Source organism: Gallus gallus, chromosome Z, assembly GCF_016699485.2.
Source record: "Gallus gallus isolate bGalGal1 chromosome Z, bGalGal1.mat.broiler.GRCg7b, whole genome shotgun sequence".
NCBI lineage: Eukaryota > Metazoa > Chordata > Aves > Galliformes > Phasianidae > Gallus > Gallus gallus.
Window position 1 is genome coordinate 22,771,609 of NC_052572.1, and position 19,407 is coordinate 22,791,015.

The following is a 19,407-nucleotide window of genomic DNA, read 5'->3' on the forward strand; positions in this document are numbered from 1 at the left end:
TTTTTTTTTGAGAAGCAGTTTACTTAGCTTCAGAATCCCATGGTCTGAAATGGCTTAACACCTGCGGTCACAGCACCTTTTCAGGATATGCATTACAAGTTTTATGATGCTGTGCAGTCTCAGAAGCAATGCTCTGTCCCTCCCCAGCCTGCCACAAGGCTATGCCATGGGGCTGGGAACTGGCGTGGGGGTGTGCAGACTGCTGCAGTGACTGCCCTACCCAGCTCATGAGCTGTTAGTGTAATCAACAGAAGGCAAGGCAGAGTAGCGAAAGGACAGGATGAGGTGTTTGGCATCAGCAGAAGAGAGGAAATTAATTTTTTCTTGGACTCTTCAGCATATGAGGCCAGCAGTGACTGGTTGGTGTTGAAACGAGAGAGTGGGCACTGACACGGGGCCATTACAGAGCTTGTTCACATCATTAGAAGAGCAGAGTCATGAGTGTACACTGACAAGGCACAAAGAATAAATGCTACATGGAAGAAAATGGGAACAGAGGTACAGGAGAGTAGTAACATCCCCCAGTCTGAATTCTCTTTTTCATAGATTTGTAGAAAGGAAAAACTCAACACCTTCACATAAGTCATAAGCATAGAAGTAACTATGTCAAATGATGCCAGTAGAGTTTAAATGTAAAGCCAATTATTTGTGGGATAGGAAATGGCAAAAATGGGGTTACTTTTGTAATTTTAATTCACACTGGGAGTATGCATTATGTTGAAACAACATATCCTTTTGTCTGTTCAAACAGAAATACTGTAACAACAATCCTAATTGTTAGTACTCACAGAATCTTAAGTTTCCCAGGAGGTGGATAGCAGTCATACCAACTTTAAAAAAGCCCCCCAACTAGAATTACAAATGGGGTACAGTGGGGAGGAGTGAGGTTCCTTTCAATAGCATTCAGCTACTACATCTACAAAATCATCCTCTCTCCCCCTTTATTTCTCTTTCTCTTTTTCCACTTAAAACCTGCTTCTATGAATTGTCTATAGCTCTGTAGCTTTGCAATGTAAGCCTTGTTTTCCAGGAAGGTAAAGGCTGTTTTCTCCAGGAAATGCCTATTTTCCAAGTAAAGCAGTAGATCATGCTTCTTAACAGAAGTTTTCCTTCATTGCAAATGTCTCTTCACAGTAGACCTACCCCATCCACTGAATGAGGTTGGAATTCTGTGCAAGAAATTACATAGCAAGGCGGGAGTCGGCCTCTTCTCCCAGATAATTAGTAATGGGACAAGAGGGAATGGCCTCAAGATGGGACAGGTGATTCAGGTTGGACATTTGGAAGAATTTCTTCTCAGAAAGAGTAGTCAGGCACCGGAACAATCTGCTCAGGGAAGTGGTCACCATACCTGGAGGTGTTTAGGAAGATGTAGCACTTAGGGGCGTGGTTTAGTGGTCAATGCTGGTAGTAGATGGACTGTTGGACTAGATGATCTTAGAGGTCTTTTCCAACCTTAATGATTCTATGATTCTGTGATTCTGCATTCATAGTCATGTAATAACTTAATCATAATGCCTATACACAAGAAGAAGAGGCATTTCTGTGCATCCTCAATTCTAGAATTTCTGACCCTCAAGAGCCTTCCAGTGCAATCCCTAAATGTTCTTACAAAAATTGAACTGTAAAAGACAAATCTCATCCTGCGGCATCATACAGACCCACATGAGTCATCAGCAGAATCAAATTACTTTATGACTTGACTGTTCAGAACAACTGGTAGAGTTTACAGCTGTCAGTTGTTATACAGTCAGCACTGGGCAGGGGTGAAAATAGAGGCCGAACCCGTGGGTTTTGCTGCTGTGTTCTGTCAATAGAGGAATGACATGCTTGGTTCTTAATTTACTGTACCTGGAGGAAACGCCTGCCCTGCTAAGCACACCTCTCATGCTCTTTCAGTCATCAGATCTGAGCAGTTCTGCCTGCTCTGAAACACCCCATGTCACCCCCTCTTTTGACTCATCTGTATTTTTGACTGGAACTTTCCAATTTCTTCTTCAGTCAGTACCTCTCCAGTGTGAAGCCCTTCTCCCTCCCTTCACCGTAGATTCTCCTGATGTTTGTTTTTCACTCAGTTTGCCTGCCTGTTACTTTTCCAAGCCTATCTCATAGGGTTCTAGCTGAGGGTCTTCATCTGACTGTGAGTTGATCATTGATTTACTGGATCCCACTCAGTTACCAGCCATTTCACTCTCTGGTCATTAGCCATGGTTTCCATTTGGACTTCTGACTTCCTGTAATGTCAAGTGCTGTTCTGCCTTTTTGTAAAACTGCTCCCAGTCTCCAAGTCATCTTCTCTTTCAAGTGTGAGCTACAGAATCAGCAATCTCTAGAGATCTGTAGATAAATTTCCCAAGTGTGTGTGAAGAGTCATGCTAATCAAGTTCAGTACGGTGGAAATTGGAAACAACTGGCAGAGGAATGGAAAAGGAATAAATTTGGGGGAGAAAACACCCATCTCAGAACATTCATGGACAGTTTTCCCTTTCCTGATTCACTGCATGAAGATGTTAGTGCTTCTCAAAGGAAGCCTGGGCAAAACTTTCTCTCATGGACAACACAATGGATGTGTAGGACTTCATTCTCAGCAGCTGTCCAAGTCTGGGCACATAAAAACTGTTTGGAAATAGCTGAAAGTATCCAACGTCTTTTATGGAAAGATCCCTTATGGGAAGATAATTTTATCCAAATATGTCTCTCGAAGTCTCAGAAAAACTCATCTCTAAGAAGAAATACTCAGGCAGAAAAATTAAGCTTTCCCCCCCCCCCCCCTTTTTTTTTTTCACTTTTTCTCCCCCAAACATTCACAGAGAGATTCTATTGTTAGAACTTCTAGAAGAACTTAAAAAAAAAAAAAAGTGGGAAAGGAGAACTGCAGAAATCAGAAGCTCTAACACAATCTCATACTAAATGAGTATCTTATATACTACAAGCTTTCAGATTCTGTGAAACAATCTTAAAAATATGAAGCTATTATTGCAAAGAGAGGAGTAATAGGAAGAACAGATACAGAGATCATGGATGGAATTTGGAATTGTTAGGAACTCAACTAGAAACAAAATTAGCCTGGTTTGGCAGGACTTTGATATTTTTCTCTCTTAAAAGGAGAAGAGCCATATGATTGCTATGACTTCATGAAAACAGAGATCGTATTGTTGTTAACATAAATATGACTGAAAAACATTTTTTATAAGTATGTGGCATCTCAGATGTGATCCACAGAGCACTAGAAAAGAGGACTGTGTGTGCAAGTAAAGTTTGTCAGGAAAGGGATGTTGTTTGAGAGGTTTGAGATCCACAGTGCCATTATTGCAGCACTTCAAAACTCGTAAGTAAAAAATGTTTGGTTTTTCTTTTTTTGGTTTTGTTTTTTTTTCCTTCATTAACAATATTTTCAGTCTCTTCAGCTGAAATTGAAAACAAACAAACAAGCAACCCCCCCACCCCAAAACCTGAAAGTATTGGGAAGCAAGTTCAGTAATGTATGTAGGTAAATGTGGCATAAATAGAAATGACATGCTGAAAGTCAGTCTGCTAGCACAAGCTGTGCTTCCTCTCTGGCCAGGAAAACATGGTAAGGAACTGCAGCCACTGATAACCCTGACTAAGAAATGAAAGCATTACTCAGAGCTCAATATCTTTAAAAAATTTCTGTAGGGGTGTAGTGCCACAGAGCTGTGTAGGAGATGTGTGATCTATTTCTGGCGATAAGACAATTAGATGTTCGAAGTGGGTGCCGGAAAACCAGCATTCACTAGCAGCAGGACTGAGAAATATTGGACCATAAGGCATCTCAGGGAATTATGTCATACAGTTGCTTTCAAAAACAAATCTAGTCCTAGTTTCAGTGTACTGCATTTCCTTGAATACAAGGGAGCACTTAGGTTTTTTTCATGTATTCTAAGAGGAAAAATGGTGAATATAAATTTTTCCAGAATCCCTCCAGGCCCACCTGCTATGGCAGTGAAGATTTTTCTGGGCTGATGGAAATACAGACAGAAGCCTTGAGCTCAGGGAAGAAGATACCATCTACTGTATTCCCCTTTTTTCTCCAATTCATTTATAAATTAAAGACAGATTCTGCAAGGGAATATGATGGAGAACTGATCCCACACACAGAAAGAAGCATGTGTGTGGGGAAAGAGATTTGTGATTAGACAGGAGAAAGCAGGACAAGGACAAGGCATGAAAGTGTAGGAGGAAGGAAGAGATACAGCACCACAGCAGTTCTTCAGAAGGTGAGGACAGTGTGAGGTGCTTGCTCCCCCTTTCTCAAAGGGAATGAACACCCTGGCTTCCTTAGGAATTTTGGAATGCACAAACTTTGGGTATTAAACCAAACAGCAGCTGATGTAAGTGAGCAGCAGTGGTGCCCAAGCCCAGGTGCTTGGAGGTGGTGGTGACTGCAGGCTGCAGACCAGTGGAGGACATCTCTGTCCCTGCAGCTACCCTCACCTCTCCCACCTGGAGTGAAGGAAGGTTGCTCCTGTGGTTTCTCTCCACTCTCCAGTCATTGCTTCTTTTGTTTTTGGTCTTACTTTGGAAGGCTACTCTTCAAGCCATCTGTTCTTTGAAAATCAACATCCTTTGGATTACCAGGAAAAGTTATTAGGAGAAAAATTATACCTTTTTATTCCTTTTCCCTTTAATAGAACTCTTGATCCTTTATTTGTGTTGAAAACACCCAAAATATTTGGAGAGCACAAGACTATGTTCTTTCATGTTTTGGTTTGATAGACCAAACAAGCCAATCTTTTTTTTTTTCTTTTTTAATTCTTAAATAACTGCTGTCAAGTTCCCTAAATATCTTTAGCATGTGTCTGGTTTTGGTACAGCTGTAGTACCTTTTCTTGAAAGCGCTGACTAGAACCAAGAAGAGATTGCATACCAAATCTTTCAAATGGGATTTCCATGTTACAAGCATGTCTACCTTTTCCACAGGAATGATGGCTCATAACCCATATGAGCTAATTTTTTTTTGGTTTACCAATTGGTTTACCAATGTAGATATGGTTTGGTATGGAGAATACAGAGGTATTAAGAAGGGTTAGTCAAAATGCAGACCCATTGTGGTGCTTCTTGCTTTTCCAGCTCTGTTCTGCTGCTGTTCCAAGACTTTGGCCATGCCAGTGGCCATGTTGGTACTCAGCAGGCTTGAGCTTCAGATGGCACAGCCATCTGCTTTTTTCCTTCTATATCACACCAGGAGGTTCAACACAACACTGCTCTCAGAGATACTGATGCTGCTGCCAGGTTTACAAGCATTGCCCCAGCTGGTTGGTCAGTTAGGGCAGTGGTGTCAGGAGAGGTTTGGTGGCTTGGCTGCTGCCTATGAATACACATGCCAGGAATATGCTGCTTCATGGCAACAAACAGCAGCCTCTCTCCCACACCATACTGTGCTTTTCTCTGCCTGAAGCCATCCATCTCTTGTTTGATTATGGCATTTCTTACAGAGAGCTACAGCCACTGACCTGCTGATGGTTTCCATCAGGCAAAGTGTCCTACAGCTCAAGGCTGCCTCCACCACAGTGCTTCAGACAAAGAAAAGCACTCTAAAGCAACAGCAAAAACTTAGAGCTGAACCTCTAGTCATACTATTGAATTTCACTGTATTATATTTCCTCAGTCTTCAATATGAGGTGATCACTTCTGTATCAGTTCTGTTAATGGCACAGTGTGTATGTATCATTTAATATCTCCTGTCTTGCTTTCTTCTTATCTGCATGTGCAGTTCAGACTCAGCTGATGGTTGTCACCATGTTTTCTTAAATTACTTTATGGATAGGCAAGACAGAGAGGTGATTTCTGTTAGCTTGGCAAGCATAAACAAAGGCTTTCTCCATGCGACAAATAATGTTAATTCAAGCAAATCAACCTGGAAAGTGATCAAAATTGTAATTGGATGTAATTGAGGGGAAGCTTAAGGCTTAGAGATGGCTCAGTCAGACCTGGAGGAACGATAACAGTAAATAAGGAAGGGAAGTAAGTTATGTGAAGCTATTACACTGAACTGTAACAAATAAATTAACACTGTTTAAAACAACAACTAAGAAGGAAAAGAAGGAAGGGAGAGAGGGAGGGAAGGAGGGAGGAGGGAAGAAAGGAGAGAAGGAGGGAGGAAGGAAGGGAGGAAGGGAGGAAGGGAGGAAGGGAGGAAGGGAGGAAGGGAGGAAGGGAGGAAGGGTGGAAGGGTGGAAGGGTGGAAGGGTGGAAGGGTGGAAGGGTGGAAGGAAGGAAGGAAGGAAGGAAGGAAGGAAGGAAGGAAGGAAGGAAGGAAGGAAGGAAGGAAGGAAGGAAGGAAGGAAGGAAGGGTTCAAAAAGAAAAAAGAAAAAAGATTAAGTAGGAGATTGGCTTGGAGAGATTATTTCCTTGTCTCTATATCTCTGTTACCCTGCCCAGGATCTTACCTGTCCCTGTACTGCTACGTTATTACTTACAGAGGAGTATGAAATATATAGGACATTTCACCAGTCAATGAAGACATTCTTGATATCCCCCACAGAGCTGTTCTGGAGATAGTGGTTTTGCTTTGCCCCTGGATCTTCTCACACCTCTGCTCCTTGAGTGCACTAAGAATTCTTCCCCCAGGGCTCTGTGTCAGTTTGGTTTCTTTTATATTTTTTCTTCTATCTTCAGTCTTAGTGAATCCTGTTTTTGCACCCATGCAGTGGGAAAACATAATACTTCATGCAAGCCAAATATGTGAACAAGTTGAAAGGCAGAGACAGATGGAGCCATCTCCGTGATATCTAAACAAAACACTTTGGACATAATGAAATACTAAAGCATTTTCATTAGCGTGTGAGCTTTAGCTGAAAGAACAAAACTGATGCAATACTTACTCGTCTATGGATTTAGAGCCTTCATTCCTTTGCTCTTGACCCGCTGTTACTGCGTGTAAAATGTCATGAGGGCCCTTTAGAAGCTAATCAATCTAGGCTCCTCGCTACTTGACATCAAGGAATATATTTATAAGCTGCATGCTGCTTACATTTGTCTAGACTGAATTATTTTGATCACAGTCTACTTCACACTCATCACCGCTGTAAGGTGGCAGAAAGAGCTGGTGTGGGTCTTGTCTTTCCCCAGATAACAATGGAGGCTGCCATGAGCGATTTACTGCCAGAAGTTAGCGCATCTACCTTGATTTTTAGCGGAACATACATTGAACTCCATGTACCTCAGAGTGAGCACACAAAACCCAAACAGAAAAGGACAACAGCCATCCAGAAAGACAGAGCAGATTAATCACAACCTTGCAAGTGGAGTGCAGCCCACATCAAACCTCAGGACAGTGCCACTGAGTCTCTGCAGCCGCCCAGTGCTGAGGCCTCACTCTGTGCTGTGAGTTACTGTGAGAAATGTAAAACTGAGGAAGCTGCTCTTTTCTCCCTGTGATGCAATGTGCCTCACACCTCAGTGCTGTGGGTACAAATGATTCATGCAAGGTTTCCTGTGCTTGTTTGTTTCTGGGAGGTTTCCCTTGCTATTTAACTTGTTTGCTTCATTTCCACTCATCCCATGGCTGGTGATTTCTATCGGTCAGATGCTGAGGCAAGGATCAGTAACACACACACACGTGTGAACTACAGTGCCTGCCTTCACCCAGGGAGGTAGGGTAGGTCCTCTCCTCCATTCCAGCCTCCTTCTGGGAGACCTGTCTCTGCGGTAGAGACAAACCCCCTATTGAGGAGCAGGTGCAAACACACTGTTGCTTTGCTATGTTTCACAGTGCCATGCCCAATGCATGGGTAAAACCTGGATCTTCTGCCATTTCTGCAGAGGGGCTGGTATCTTCACTGTAGTTTAATAGGCTTGGGGTGGCTACAACTTTTCTTGGACAGGGAAACACCTGAAAAACTGAAACCTGTCTGTGGAGGAGCAGAGGCCAGGACGCGTCCCACCACCCAGTGCCGCTGCCCTGCCTAGCAGCGGTTACACCTGACACAGCCAGCAGGGCGGGATGGCTAAGCGACTCAGCGGGTGCCCATCGGCGGGACGCAGAGGATCCGGGCTGATCTGTTGAGTGAGGCACAGCGGGACACGTTATCTGCCGCACGGCACCGCAGAGAGACGCGGACAAAAGCAGAGCACTGGGCGCGCTCGCGGTGCAGGCTCCGTTCCGTTACCACAGCCGTGCCGGCAGCCGTCCTTTGGTGATGTCGGGATGCCCGTGCGGTTCCCTCGCGGGTCGGGGTCGGGCTCGGGCCGTTCGCGGACCGCCCGCGGGCCCCAGTCCCGGCAGCGCGATGCCGTACCCGCCGCCCCGGTCCCGGGCCGCCTCCGCCGCACCGTGGGCGGGCGCGGCGTTACCGCGGAGACGGCGCCGCGGGGGCGGGCGGGTGCCGCCGGCGCCCCGGGGAGGTGCACGGAGGCGGCCGCACCGCGCCGAGCCCCACACCCTCGCCCGCCGCTCCCCACCCCCCCGCCCCGTCGCCATTCCCTATTATAGAAGCGCTTCCGGCGGCGCGGGCCGCTCTTACATCATCCCCCGCACCCGGTGACGTCAGCGCCGAGAGCAGTGCGTGACGTCGGTGCGTAGGGGAGCGCGGTGACGTGCGCTACTTAAAGCTCCCCGGGCGGAGGATGGAGGCAGAGCGAGCGGGTGCCGCCGCGAGCAGCAGCTGGCGGGCGGCGGGCGCTGTAGGGCCCCGGCCGGATCCGTCCCCGCTCCCACCCCGGTTCCCGTCCCCGTCCCGGTTCCCGTCCCGGCTCCCGTCCCAGCCCCCAGGCGGCGGGACGGCTGCGGGCCGCGCCTGCCCGCCGCGAAAGCGGGCGGCGGCAGAGGTGTGAGGCGGAGGTGGGGACGCGGGCGGCTGCAGGCAGCGGCTCGCAGCAGCCGGGCACCGCCTGACGCGGCGCTCGCTCCCCCCGCAGCCCCCGCCCGCTCCCTCCCTCCTTCCCTCCATCCTATCCCACCCCACCGGCGGGTCTGAGCCCGCGGCCCCGCCGCAGAGCAAGCGCGGCCCGGCGGCGGCCGCCCCTCCCGCCCCCCGCCCGCTGGCAGCGCCCGGCCCGCCGCGCCCCAGCGCGATGCCCGCCCGCTCGCCGCAGAAGAAGGCGTGACGGCCAGGCGCGGACCCGCCGCGGGAAGGAGGAGCGGCGCCCCGCGTCTCCGCAGCCGGGGGCGGGCGGGCGGATCGCGGCGCCCCGGTGCCCGCCGCCAGCCGCCGGGAGCCCGATGCCGGTGCCGCGGCTCGCTCTGCCGCCTCGGGGAGATGCACGGCTGCCCGCCGCGCTGCTAGGGGGAGCGGCGGCGCGGAGCCCTGCGCGCACCGCCCGCCCCGTCCCGCTCCGCCTCTGAGGCGCGCCGAGCGCTCGGTGGCCGCGCACCGCCCGGCGAGAAGCGCCTCAGCTGCCGCCAGCCTCGCGCGGAAAAAGGCGAGCGCCTTCCGTCCGCCCGCCCGCCCGCCCACCCGTTGTTGGGGACCCGTCCGCACGCCGAGCCGCCGCCGCACGCACGCCCGCTCGGGGGCCGGAGCCGCTGCCTGCGGACGCCCGGCGGGGCCGCCGGCCATGCGAGCCCGGCCCGCGGGGGGCGCTCCGTAGAGCGCGGGCGGCCCCGCTCGGCTCGGCTCGGCCGCTGCCAGCCGGCGGCGCGACCCCCGGGCCTGCGCGGAGCGGCGCGGGCAGCCCAGCGCAGCGTCCCCACCGCCGCCACGGGGCTGCGGAGCTGCCGGCGCGGCGAGGCGCGGCGCGGCGAGGAGCGCCCCGGGGACGCGGCCCGCGCGGCACCGCCGGTGCCCGGCGCCGCTGGCCGCCATGGGGTAAGCACCTCGCGGGGCCGCCGGGCTGCGGCGGGGCGGGGTGGGGTGGGGGCGGGCGCAGCGGGGAGCGGGTGCCGCTGCCATCGGCGCTGAGCGAGGCTGCGGGGCGCCGCGCGGGGCTCTGTCCGCCGTAGCGCGATGAGACTCGACTTCCCGACAGGGGACCTGCCCTGCCCGGCGCTGGCGGGCGGTCGGGCCCGAGAACGGCTGCCCCGGGCTCGGTATGGAGGGGGAGCTGCAGCGCAGCCGGGGCTCGTTGTAGCTCTCTTGGAGCCTTCGGGGGATATCGAGCGTGTAAGGTGCCCACATGTGAAGAAGGCTCTGAAGAGACCTGCTTCACAGCGTGTCCCCCAGATACGTGGGGACATGCACCCGAAATTTTAAGGAGATGGGAAGGATTAAAATACTTAAAACGAAGCTAGCTGTATCTAATCTAGGAGACATAAAGGTGGCATAGATACCTGTGGAAACTTTCCACGTTTGCAATCTCGTTTTGTACGGAGAGATGATGAAATAACGCTTAGTGCTGTGCTTGCTCTGTAACCTCTGGATGGAGTGGAAGCTCGTCCATGTTCCAAAGCAGCCGGAGCACAACGTGATTTGGGTAACTGCAATGTGGAGGTAGGCTTTTAATGCATCAGCAGGACACTGGTTTCCTGAGAGTGCTGTATAGCTCAGGGTGTAAGAGTTACAACTCGAGTCGTTTGTATTTTGGTCATTCAGGAATTCGGATGTGAAATTACATAGTGCAGTAACGTGGAGCTGCAGGTGCATCGCTCCTCCAGCTGTCAAAGGCACATGGAACTCTCCAACGTACGAACCTGACTGTGGTGGCGGTGGCAGCTGTTCCTCGGCACTCCGAGTCAGCAGGGCACGCTCACTGTGCAAGATGTAGAAAGGAACGTCTTGTTAGTCATTAGCTTTTATTTTCCATTAAAAAAAAAAAAAAATCCATGCAGGATAAACCCAAGCTCGCAGTTGTCTGCATCTTCAGGGAAGTGGTCATATGTTCTGAAAACCTGGCAGAAGGCTGAATGGTTGTACGGCATTTGGGGGCTTTGTCCTTAAGGCTGCTGGACAGGCACAGAATTTTTCACGTTTTAAAATTCGAATACTGGAAAAACATCACATTTATTTAAAATCAGTATTATTTGCAGATATGTTGTTTAGGTGTAGCTTACTGCAAACACTGAGAAGTGTTGAGTAATAAGCGTTGTTGCGTTGTTTTTTCTTCCAACAGAGCTTTCTGAAAACACATACTTGATTTAAAAAGAAAGAAAAGATTGAAAGCCCCCCTCCATTTAGTAAACTCAGCGCTGCTGGTGCGTGAGTGCTGCAGTTTCTTAATGAACAAACTGGCATCTGTAGAGGGTGGGGAAAAGACTGAATACTGAAAAACTATACGAAAAATATTTGGAGACGTAATGCAAAGATATTTTTGTGGTGACTTCAGGGTGGTATCTTGGCACACCGAGGTCAAGATAGCAAAAGTTGTTGGCACGTGTTTTGAATGATACACATTGAGGTATGGCAACCGAGTTCCGTTGCAGACCACCCTTTAACAAGATGGAGATAACTAGAAATCTGAGTGTGTGGTATTGATAGGCCCCCTGCCATGCAAGTTTGGGGGAACACATTTAAGCCTGTGCCAACCCTGTAGACCTGCTGTTATGTATTGGGCAATTGCTGATGTTCAGAGTCTTCTTTCAGAAGCTGTTTTGAATTATCATCTAAATGCAGCTCCCTATGGATTTGGGGCTATTTTGAGACCAATGTGTACTAGAATCTTAACACTGCAGTTATAAAAATAGTCTTCTGATACTCTATTAAGGTCTTAAAATCAAGCCCTTTAGAAGCAAGTTGGAAAATGGCTGATAATCATGCATCTGTCCATGTGTGGACTGCTTCAAAAGTAATGCCTTTTATTTTATTCTGTTGGATCACAGCATCAAGGGCATGTGTCGGTGGTATGGCAGTAAAGCTTGAGCCTTCCCACCAATACCCCATTCCATGTTGCTGTGTGACAGACGGCAGCAGAGGGGCAGTCTGACAAAATGGCATCCGACATGGAAGTGTGAATGAGGTGAAGGGGTGGCATTGAATTCTTCATGTGGAAAAGATAGCACCCACTGACATTCATAGACACTTGCTTGAAGTTAGTGGAGAGCAACCTGTGGATGTGAGCAGAGTGAGGCAGTGGGTGGTGTGTTTCAGCCGTGGCAATAGTGACATGAAAGACAAGCCAAAATGGGGACAGCTCTGCTGTCTGACAGCTGTCAGACCATGAAATGGAGAGCATCTCAATCTGCTCTTCTGTGCAAGTTGGCTGAAGGTGGTGACTGTGCTGAAAAAAGTATTTTGTAGCGAAGATGTACTCTATCAAATGGAGTTATTGTGCTCTTTTTATCTGTTGAGGTTTCCATGGAAATAAATAGAATGCATTACTTTTGGAACAACCTTTGTATATTCGGTAGTTTATGGATGTTGCTATCATGCATGAGTTTGTATGGTGAATCTGTAGTATCTGGATGGTGGAGAGTTTGCTTTTATCTATGGTCTGGGCAAAGAAAAAAATGAAACTGGGGAGAAACAATTGCTTAGCTAACCAGTAGTGGCTTTCTTAGTTTTATTTGTTACTATGAAGAATTCCCTGTTCTGCCAGTATAATTCACCCTGCTTTGCTGGTTGAGTACCGTCTGACAAATGAAGTAGCTGTGTGGTGAATTCCTAGGTGTAGGTTGCTGGTCTCTGAAGTTGTACTGCAGTGAAATACTTGAAGCTGCAATGAGAAACTTGAAGCTTGAGAACAGCTTATAGGGTGTATACTCTTCCTGGTGCTCTATCCCTGATGTCTGCGTGTGTCCCTCCTGATTCATGGTAGAAGGTAAATGAATTGAGCCCCAGGGGCAGTACACATCTGCTCTAGTTCCTCTACCTGCCACTCTCATTCCCTCTTCTAATTTGTCCTTCCTGTTGCATAAGAAGTTCTGAGCAGCAGTCACTGTCAGTGCAGCCCATTTATCAGGGCAGGCCTTTCTCTTGGATTGTCCCCACAGGATGACTGTTCCTCAATAAGAAAACCTCGACTTTTACGTAAATCAGAACTCAATATGTTCTGTGCTAGTTCATAATGTGTCTCTTTTGTATTGCCAATACAGAAGTATTGAGCAATAAAAACAAATTGATAGTATTACACAGTTGGTCATCTTTGAGCGAAGGTTTGGTTATTTTAAAAATCCCAAAGAAGAAAATCTTAAGTAAACATACTAAGAATGTGTATTGATAGCCCAGATTAATGTATACGTAGCTGATTTAAATTTTATTTTGGAAGCTGCAAATTATTACCTTATTTTACTGGTCATTGGTACTGCCTTTACTTGAGCTGGTGGCAGGGGAATTAGAGGTTGATACTCGTGGGCTGTGGTGCCGTCATTGCTGAGTCTTAGTGGATACAGTTCATGCTAGAAGCAGTATGGAAGCTACACAGCCATGAATTCTACCAAAATGAAGGACCTGACGTTCAGTAAAACTTAGTCTCTTGGATTAATTCTTAGTTTATCGATGTGTGGTTTCTCTGTAACAACTTTTCTTTATGGTCTTTTGTTCTGTGGACAAGTATCCAAGTTCACTTTACTTGCCTTTCACTCATGCTGAATGACAAGGAATTACAAGGTAAAAGTTTCTTTAGATCTTCTTGTCGCTGTCATGTCACATTAATCAAGGTGTCTTTATAAAGACTTCAGCTTCTCTTCACTTTGGACTATATTTAGTATGTTATCTTCCCAGAGATGGTTATGGTATGTGTCAGTTTGTGATGGCAGAATTACAATACTAGAGTTCTTAAGCTGGCTAGAGAGTATTGTGGAAGATGAATATTTTAAGATGCACTTATTAACATTATTGTTGCCTGGAAGTAAGTATTTCATTTTAGTTCTTGACAGTCAGTGGAAAACGGCAGTTACTGTTTGGTCCATTCTTGGTTCCCACCCTTGCTGAAGCATAGAGGGTTGGTCAGATGCACGTCTTTAAGGTATTCAAGGTGTAGGGTCCCAATCTGATGGGAGTATTCTATAGCTGTAAGGGAACTGATTGTTCTACACTCAAAGTTGTAATAACTTTTATGAAACCAATTTGGAGCTTTAAAATCTAAAATTATGTAAAAACCTGCACAGCTTGAGCATATGAAATAGACAAATATTGCTGTGGAAACTGGCTTTTGTTCGCTACCTGTTGACTTCTTGCTTTTCCAGGTGTTTCCAAATGAAATTCTTGACCTTACGCTTTTTGTTTTGCTTTCTTTAGCTGGATAACAAGCAATATAAAGTTGTTAGGAACCAGAATCTTTGTTAACCATTGAATTTGACCTCACTAAAGTTCTTTGACCTTTTTCATTCTCACACAGATTAATGAAGCTCCCAAAGCTTCCTCTTAGCAACAGTTCCTTCAGCTGTGCTCCTCTAACACAGAAGTACTGCAGATAAAAGGGCAAGAAGATGCAGCTCCTTGGTAGTTTGGTGTTACTGCGGTTCCTGGCCATTTTGCTATCTCAAGTGTAAAATGAGATACTTCTTGTGGGAAAGCAGTGGCAGCAAGTAATCTGGCAGCTGTCTTCTGTAGCATTGTGGAGGGTATAACAGAAACAGATCAACATTGCTTACTACGGATACCCACATGCAATGATTGTCCTTTAAAAAAAAAATAGTAAGGTATAAACACCTGGATAGATGGATATGTAAATCAGCATTAAATGGTTAATAAACCCTTCTGTCAGACAAGAATGCATGGAGACCTCAGTCCTGCCTAAATTCTCATCTGTCACAGTAGTTTTATGACTATAAAATAAGCATGAGAAGACTAAAACAGCTTTTCTGGATGGGCAATACGTAAACAAGTGTCTTGACTGCCATGGGGGATATCTTCATGCTAATCAGTGAGGGGATTTGTAATATGTTATGGCTGCATTTAATCTGCTCCAATAGTGCCATGCGTTAAAAGGAGAGTATAGACCAGCTCTTGAATGAAGTCCTAGCTCTGCTGAAAAACATGTAAATCCTTCTAATTCATCATGTTGAGATTATTTTTACTTGCAGTGTCTCTAGGCAAACATCAGATGAATGTTTTGTGTATGTCTTTGTGATGTCTCTCAAAGAGTGCTCACCCTGCTATTAATACCATCATCTTGCAGGACCCTTAACTGCGTGTCAGGCCGCTCCTTGAGGAAATCTGTGGTCTTGAGAACAGAGAGAATGTAACAGACCAATATACTGTAGCAGGCTGTCACTTCTAATTAGAGGAGGCAATGACACCTAAATGGCATCAGACCATTTCTGCTTGCTAATTGATATAATATAAATATTGATATAAATTGAAATAAGTGGAAGTCAGTGTGTTCCTGGAAATTTTGTTGGAAAACTTCTACTCTTCATGATTGTCTCTAAAGACTGTAACTAGATGTAAAGCTCTTAGCTGGTCAGTCTTCAAATCACAGCCTTCCAAATCTATGCCTATGTGTTAGTGTGCTACAAGGAGATGTTCTCTAGCAATGCAGCTCTGACTTACTACTAGATTTTCAGTGGTAAAGGTGCCTGGGACATAGTTTTAGTTGAGCCTATGGTTTCCAGTGCTTTCCAGATCAGTGACTATCTACACAGTGCAAATGTCATGTGCAGATTAGAAGCTTAGCATTTCCACTCTTCTAGGTATCTTTAATTTTGAAGTTGTTAAGACCTGAAGTGTCAAGTGTCCACTTTTCTGGATCAGGAGCTCTTTTATTTAAGAGGCAAGGGAGTGAATATGCTGTAGATGTACCCAGTGAGACTGGGACCAGACGTGGAAATCTCATAGCTATAGGCATGTCCTTACATAGAAGTTCAGTGTGCTTGCCTTTTAACAGTGTGCCTGTTGTATCTGAGGCAACCCTTCATGTAGTTATAGTCATACTAATAAGAAAGTGTAATAGTGAGCACAGAAACAAATTATTGTGTATTAAAGTAAAAGTAAGAAAACTTTGTACATTTTCCTTTTTTTTTTTTTTAAGATACTATGTTAGGCTGAAATGTATATTTAAAAGCATTTTTTATGAAAAAGCCATCTGTAGAAGGTTCTGCAAGCATGGTTTTTATTTCAGTGTTTCATGCTACTCTCCCTGCAAAGCTTTTTGAAATGTGGCTGGTCTTAAATATGGTGCTATGGGTGTTGAGGCATTGCACCACTAAATGTTAGTTTTCAGTAGATCTACTTGTGAATATAGGTTTCTTTTCCTGATTCTTCTTTGAGTATCTTAGTTTTTATTTTTCCTGAGGCTCAGCAGTTCAGGATCCACCAAAATTAATATGTTCAAGACAGAGGTAAGAGGTGAAAGGATATTAGAGGAAGCCGTGGTTTTATCCCACCTGGGTCTTGCAGCACTGGGCACTGTTGCATCAGCACAGAGTCCCAGTGGTAATGTTAATGTTGTCTGCTCCATTCTGCAAAGTAATGGAATTGTGTTTGAATACAGTATTGATTTTTCAGGAACTGCCTTACAAATATAATTCTGGCAATACTGCATTCTGTCACATTTTTCTACTGGCAAATATGTGGCGAATACCAGTCATCATTAAGAAATTTGGTCTAGGCAGACATCGTTTAAGTATGCAGTAGATAATGCTGGTTTGCCGGATATGAGCATATATTGACATTTCCAGTATCCTCACAATTTTTTTTTTTCCAGTTACAGATGAGCAAACTTAAGAAACAGTATAGAATCACAGAATCATAGAGGTTGGAAGAGACCACCACAATCATCTAGTCCAACTGTCAACCCATCACCACCATGTAGCTCAGTGTCACATCTACCCTTTTCTTAAAAGCCTTCAGGGATGGTGACTCCAATCAGTAAGACTGGTTTTGAGTAATGGCTTTTACCTGAATAAAAAGGGAAGTGTTTGAAATACACAGTTCCTCCCAGGTTTGTTTTTTTTTTTGCATACATGCTAACAGTTCACAGGCAGTGTTTTGTCCTTTTTTGTGGCTGTGTTCTTTGTCAACATATTGATCATCTAGTTTTCACTGAGCTTGCCACCAGGAAGAGGGGACAGCAGAAGATGTGAACTTCTTTTTCTTGTCTGTGCTACAGCACAAGTATCTGGCTATGCAGTATGCCAGGTAAGTATTTGACTGAGTTACTGTTACGTGTCTGTGCAAGCACAGCAGCTGGCACAGGCAAAGTGTCCATACAGGTGGGGTAGGCTTACCTTTCTCTGTAACAATGTCTGCTTATCCTGACATGACATGATCAGAAAACCTCCAACAATTCAGGGCCATAGCTATACATGTCCTAGTTTGCTCCTCAGTTTTGAAGCTGAAGTCTGGAAGGTGTTTTTGAGACTTGTCCATTAGATTGTCTCCCAGCTTTTTGAGCAGTGGCATTTTTCTCCCATTCATAGTGTCTTTCATTGTAAAAACCATAATAGATAATACTGCAGAGGTTCTAGAACTTTTAAAAACATGCTTTTAAATGTCTTGTTCTGTCAAGAGTATGTTATGGTCTTGAATCCATAATTAATTTTGAAGCTATTCTTGTAGCGAGATATATGAGATATTCCTTGAATTTTGAAAACTGAAGAATGACATTTATATGGTCAACACTTTACAGTAAAGTGTTGGTGAAATAAATCATCTTTGACATGTGTTCTCACAATTCCTATTTCTTGTGCTTGTTAATTTCCAACAGTCTGGTAGGCCTGGCTTGTCTGTACAAATATCTAAATGAGTATACTGGAGAAACTGTTACATGTGTTTTCTCCAACACTAGGTTTACTGAGGACTATGATGCCATGTAGGGTGGTCTTAGAGTACAAAGTGGTTTCGTTACCAACAAAAATAAGCATATGCAAAAAATGTATGCTATGTGATGTTGTTGTCAAATTATTGCATAAAATAACAGGGGCTCTCAACAGTTGCTTGGCCAGTTGACCTTGAAACTGGGAGGCCTTTGTTTTTGCACCAGTTGTATTTTCTGCTGACTTTATATGACTATAAGCAAGAGGTAATCTACAATTAGACAAGAAAAATCTATCCTTGTTTAAATTATTTTCAGGTTCTAGATAATATTTTCCAAATGCTTTGTCAGCACCTCAGTATATGCCTCTTCCATGCCAATAATTGTTCTTGTTCTACAAAACATGGAGGAATATCCTGTGTGTGATTTAGCTAGTCTGCTGCCCAGACATCCAGAACATCTAGACTTAAGCAGTGATGGGATTCCTACCAGGAAATGATAGACATTGCTTGGGAAGAGGTGGTTTTTGAAACTTCTATCATCTTGAACAAGAGATATCCCTAAGCAGGATGGCACAATAGCATTTAACCTTCTTGACTGGAACTTGACAGTCACGGTGAATAATACGTAAAAAAAAAGAACAAAAAAAGAGAATTCTGACTTCAGATGCCATTGAGCTTATAAACTAGCATGCCAGATGTCTGGAGAACTAGTGATCGTGATCAAGCATCAGACAAAGATGAAAAAGGTTAAATAGTGATTACTTAGCTGCAAGTACAAAAGTTTGTTCTAAATTATCTAGTCATATATACGATGTTTACGTTCCTAAAGAATTGTTAATCTTCACTTGCTTGCATACACTGGTATTTTTTTGCAGTTTAGTACAGTATTAGTATTTCCTACTCATAATATTCTGTTTACTAGGTTAAGCAGTTCAATTGCATAATAAGTATTGTTTTTCTAAATGCAAAACCTATCAGAGATGAGAAATTGCCAGTTTCTTCTACATGGGCTTTTATCTGATGGTTCAGTTAAGCTCCTCTGGGATGTCAGCATGTGAGTTTTGGGTGACCTGACAGGTCAATGGCTGGGGAAGCAGGATTTGGAGCCGTGCTATGAATGCTTTGGGTGATTTACCTTGCAGAGCCTTGTCAGGGGTGGGATATGCCTCAGAACCTGTTTTGCATATGTAGAGTGTTAACAATCAGGCAAACAGAGATATGTCACTTGCAGTTATGGCTCATCAGAGATGCAGCCTCTGCTTCCAGCATTCAGTAGTTTACTAGGCTGTAAGTTATCCAGAGGGAGGGACTTGCTGGCATGATAATGGCATACTCAGAGTGAATTAAAGAGGCTTTATAGTTCCTGCAGTGCTCAGTGGGATGATACAAATTGATTTGTTACCTATGAATATAAAATTAATTTGTTTACCTTTCTAGGAGTCTAATTCAGTTCCTTGTCACAAATGAAATAATCCAATTCTTATCTTGTGATGTGAGCCAATGATTCTTTTTGAAACATAGTAAGCAGCTGTAGCATCTTGGAAGGAATTCTGAATTCTTGGAAGACTGGTTGATGGTGTTAGTTATGAAGTGCATGTCTATTCAGTCTGGTTTGTTCTGCTTTCTGCATGTGTAAGTTGAGATACTTCTGCTGGTGCCGGTGGGAGTGTAGTTTCGGCGCTGAGGTGTCTGCAGTGTAAATGCACGTCACTCTGATTTGCTTGAAGGTGTGCCTTTCTGAGAGTTAAGTGTAAAACCTCTCTAAACTAATTGTTAACTGGCGATTTCTTAACGTTCAAGTAGGAGTTTTGTGAGTTTTAAGTTTGAAATAAAAGGAATAACAAGTGACAGACCAACTGAAATAAAAAGCAT

General features: G+C 45.3%; 1 protein-coding gene across 1 annotated transcript in view; it reads left to right on the forward strand.

Moving 5' to 3' along the window:
* The first annotated feature begins 9,247 nt into the window (after positions 1-9,247).
* HOMER1 (homer scaffolding protein 1) overlaps positions 9,248-19,407 on the forward strand; it is a 93,710-nt gene continuing 83,550 nt past the window's right edge. Inside the window, exon 1 of the mRNA XM_424768.8 lies at positions 9,248-9,771. Within this exon, the coding sequence (XP_424768.3) occupies positions 9,767-9,771 (5 nt within the window). The 5' untranslated portion in view covers positions 9,248-9,766. The remainder of the gene's footprint in view (positions 9,772-19,407) is intronic.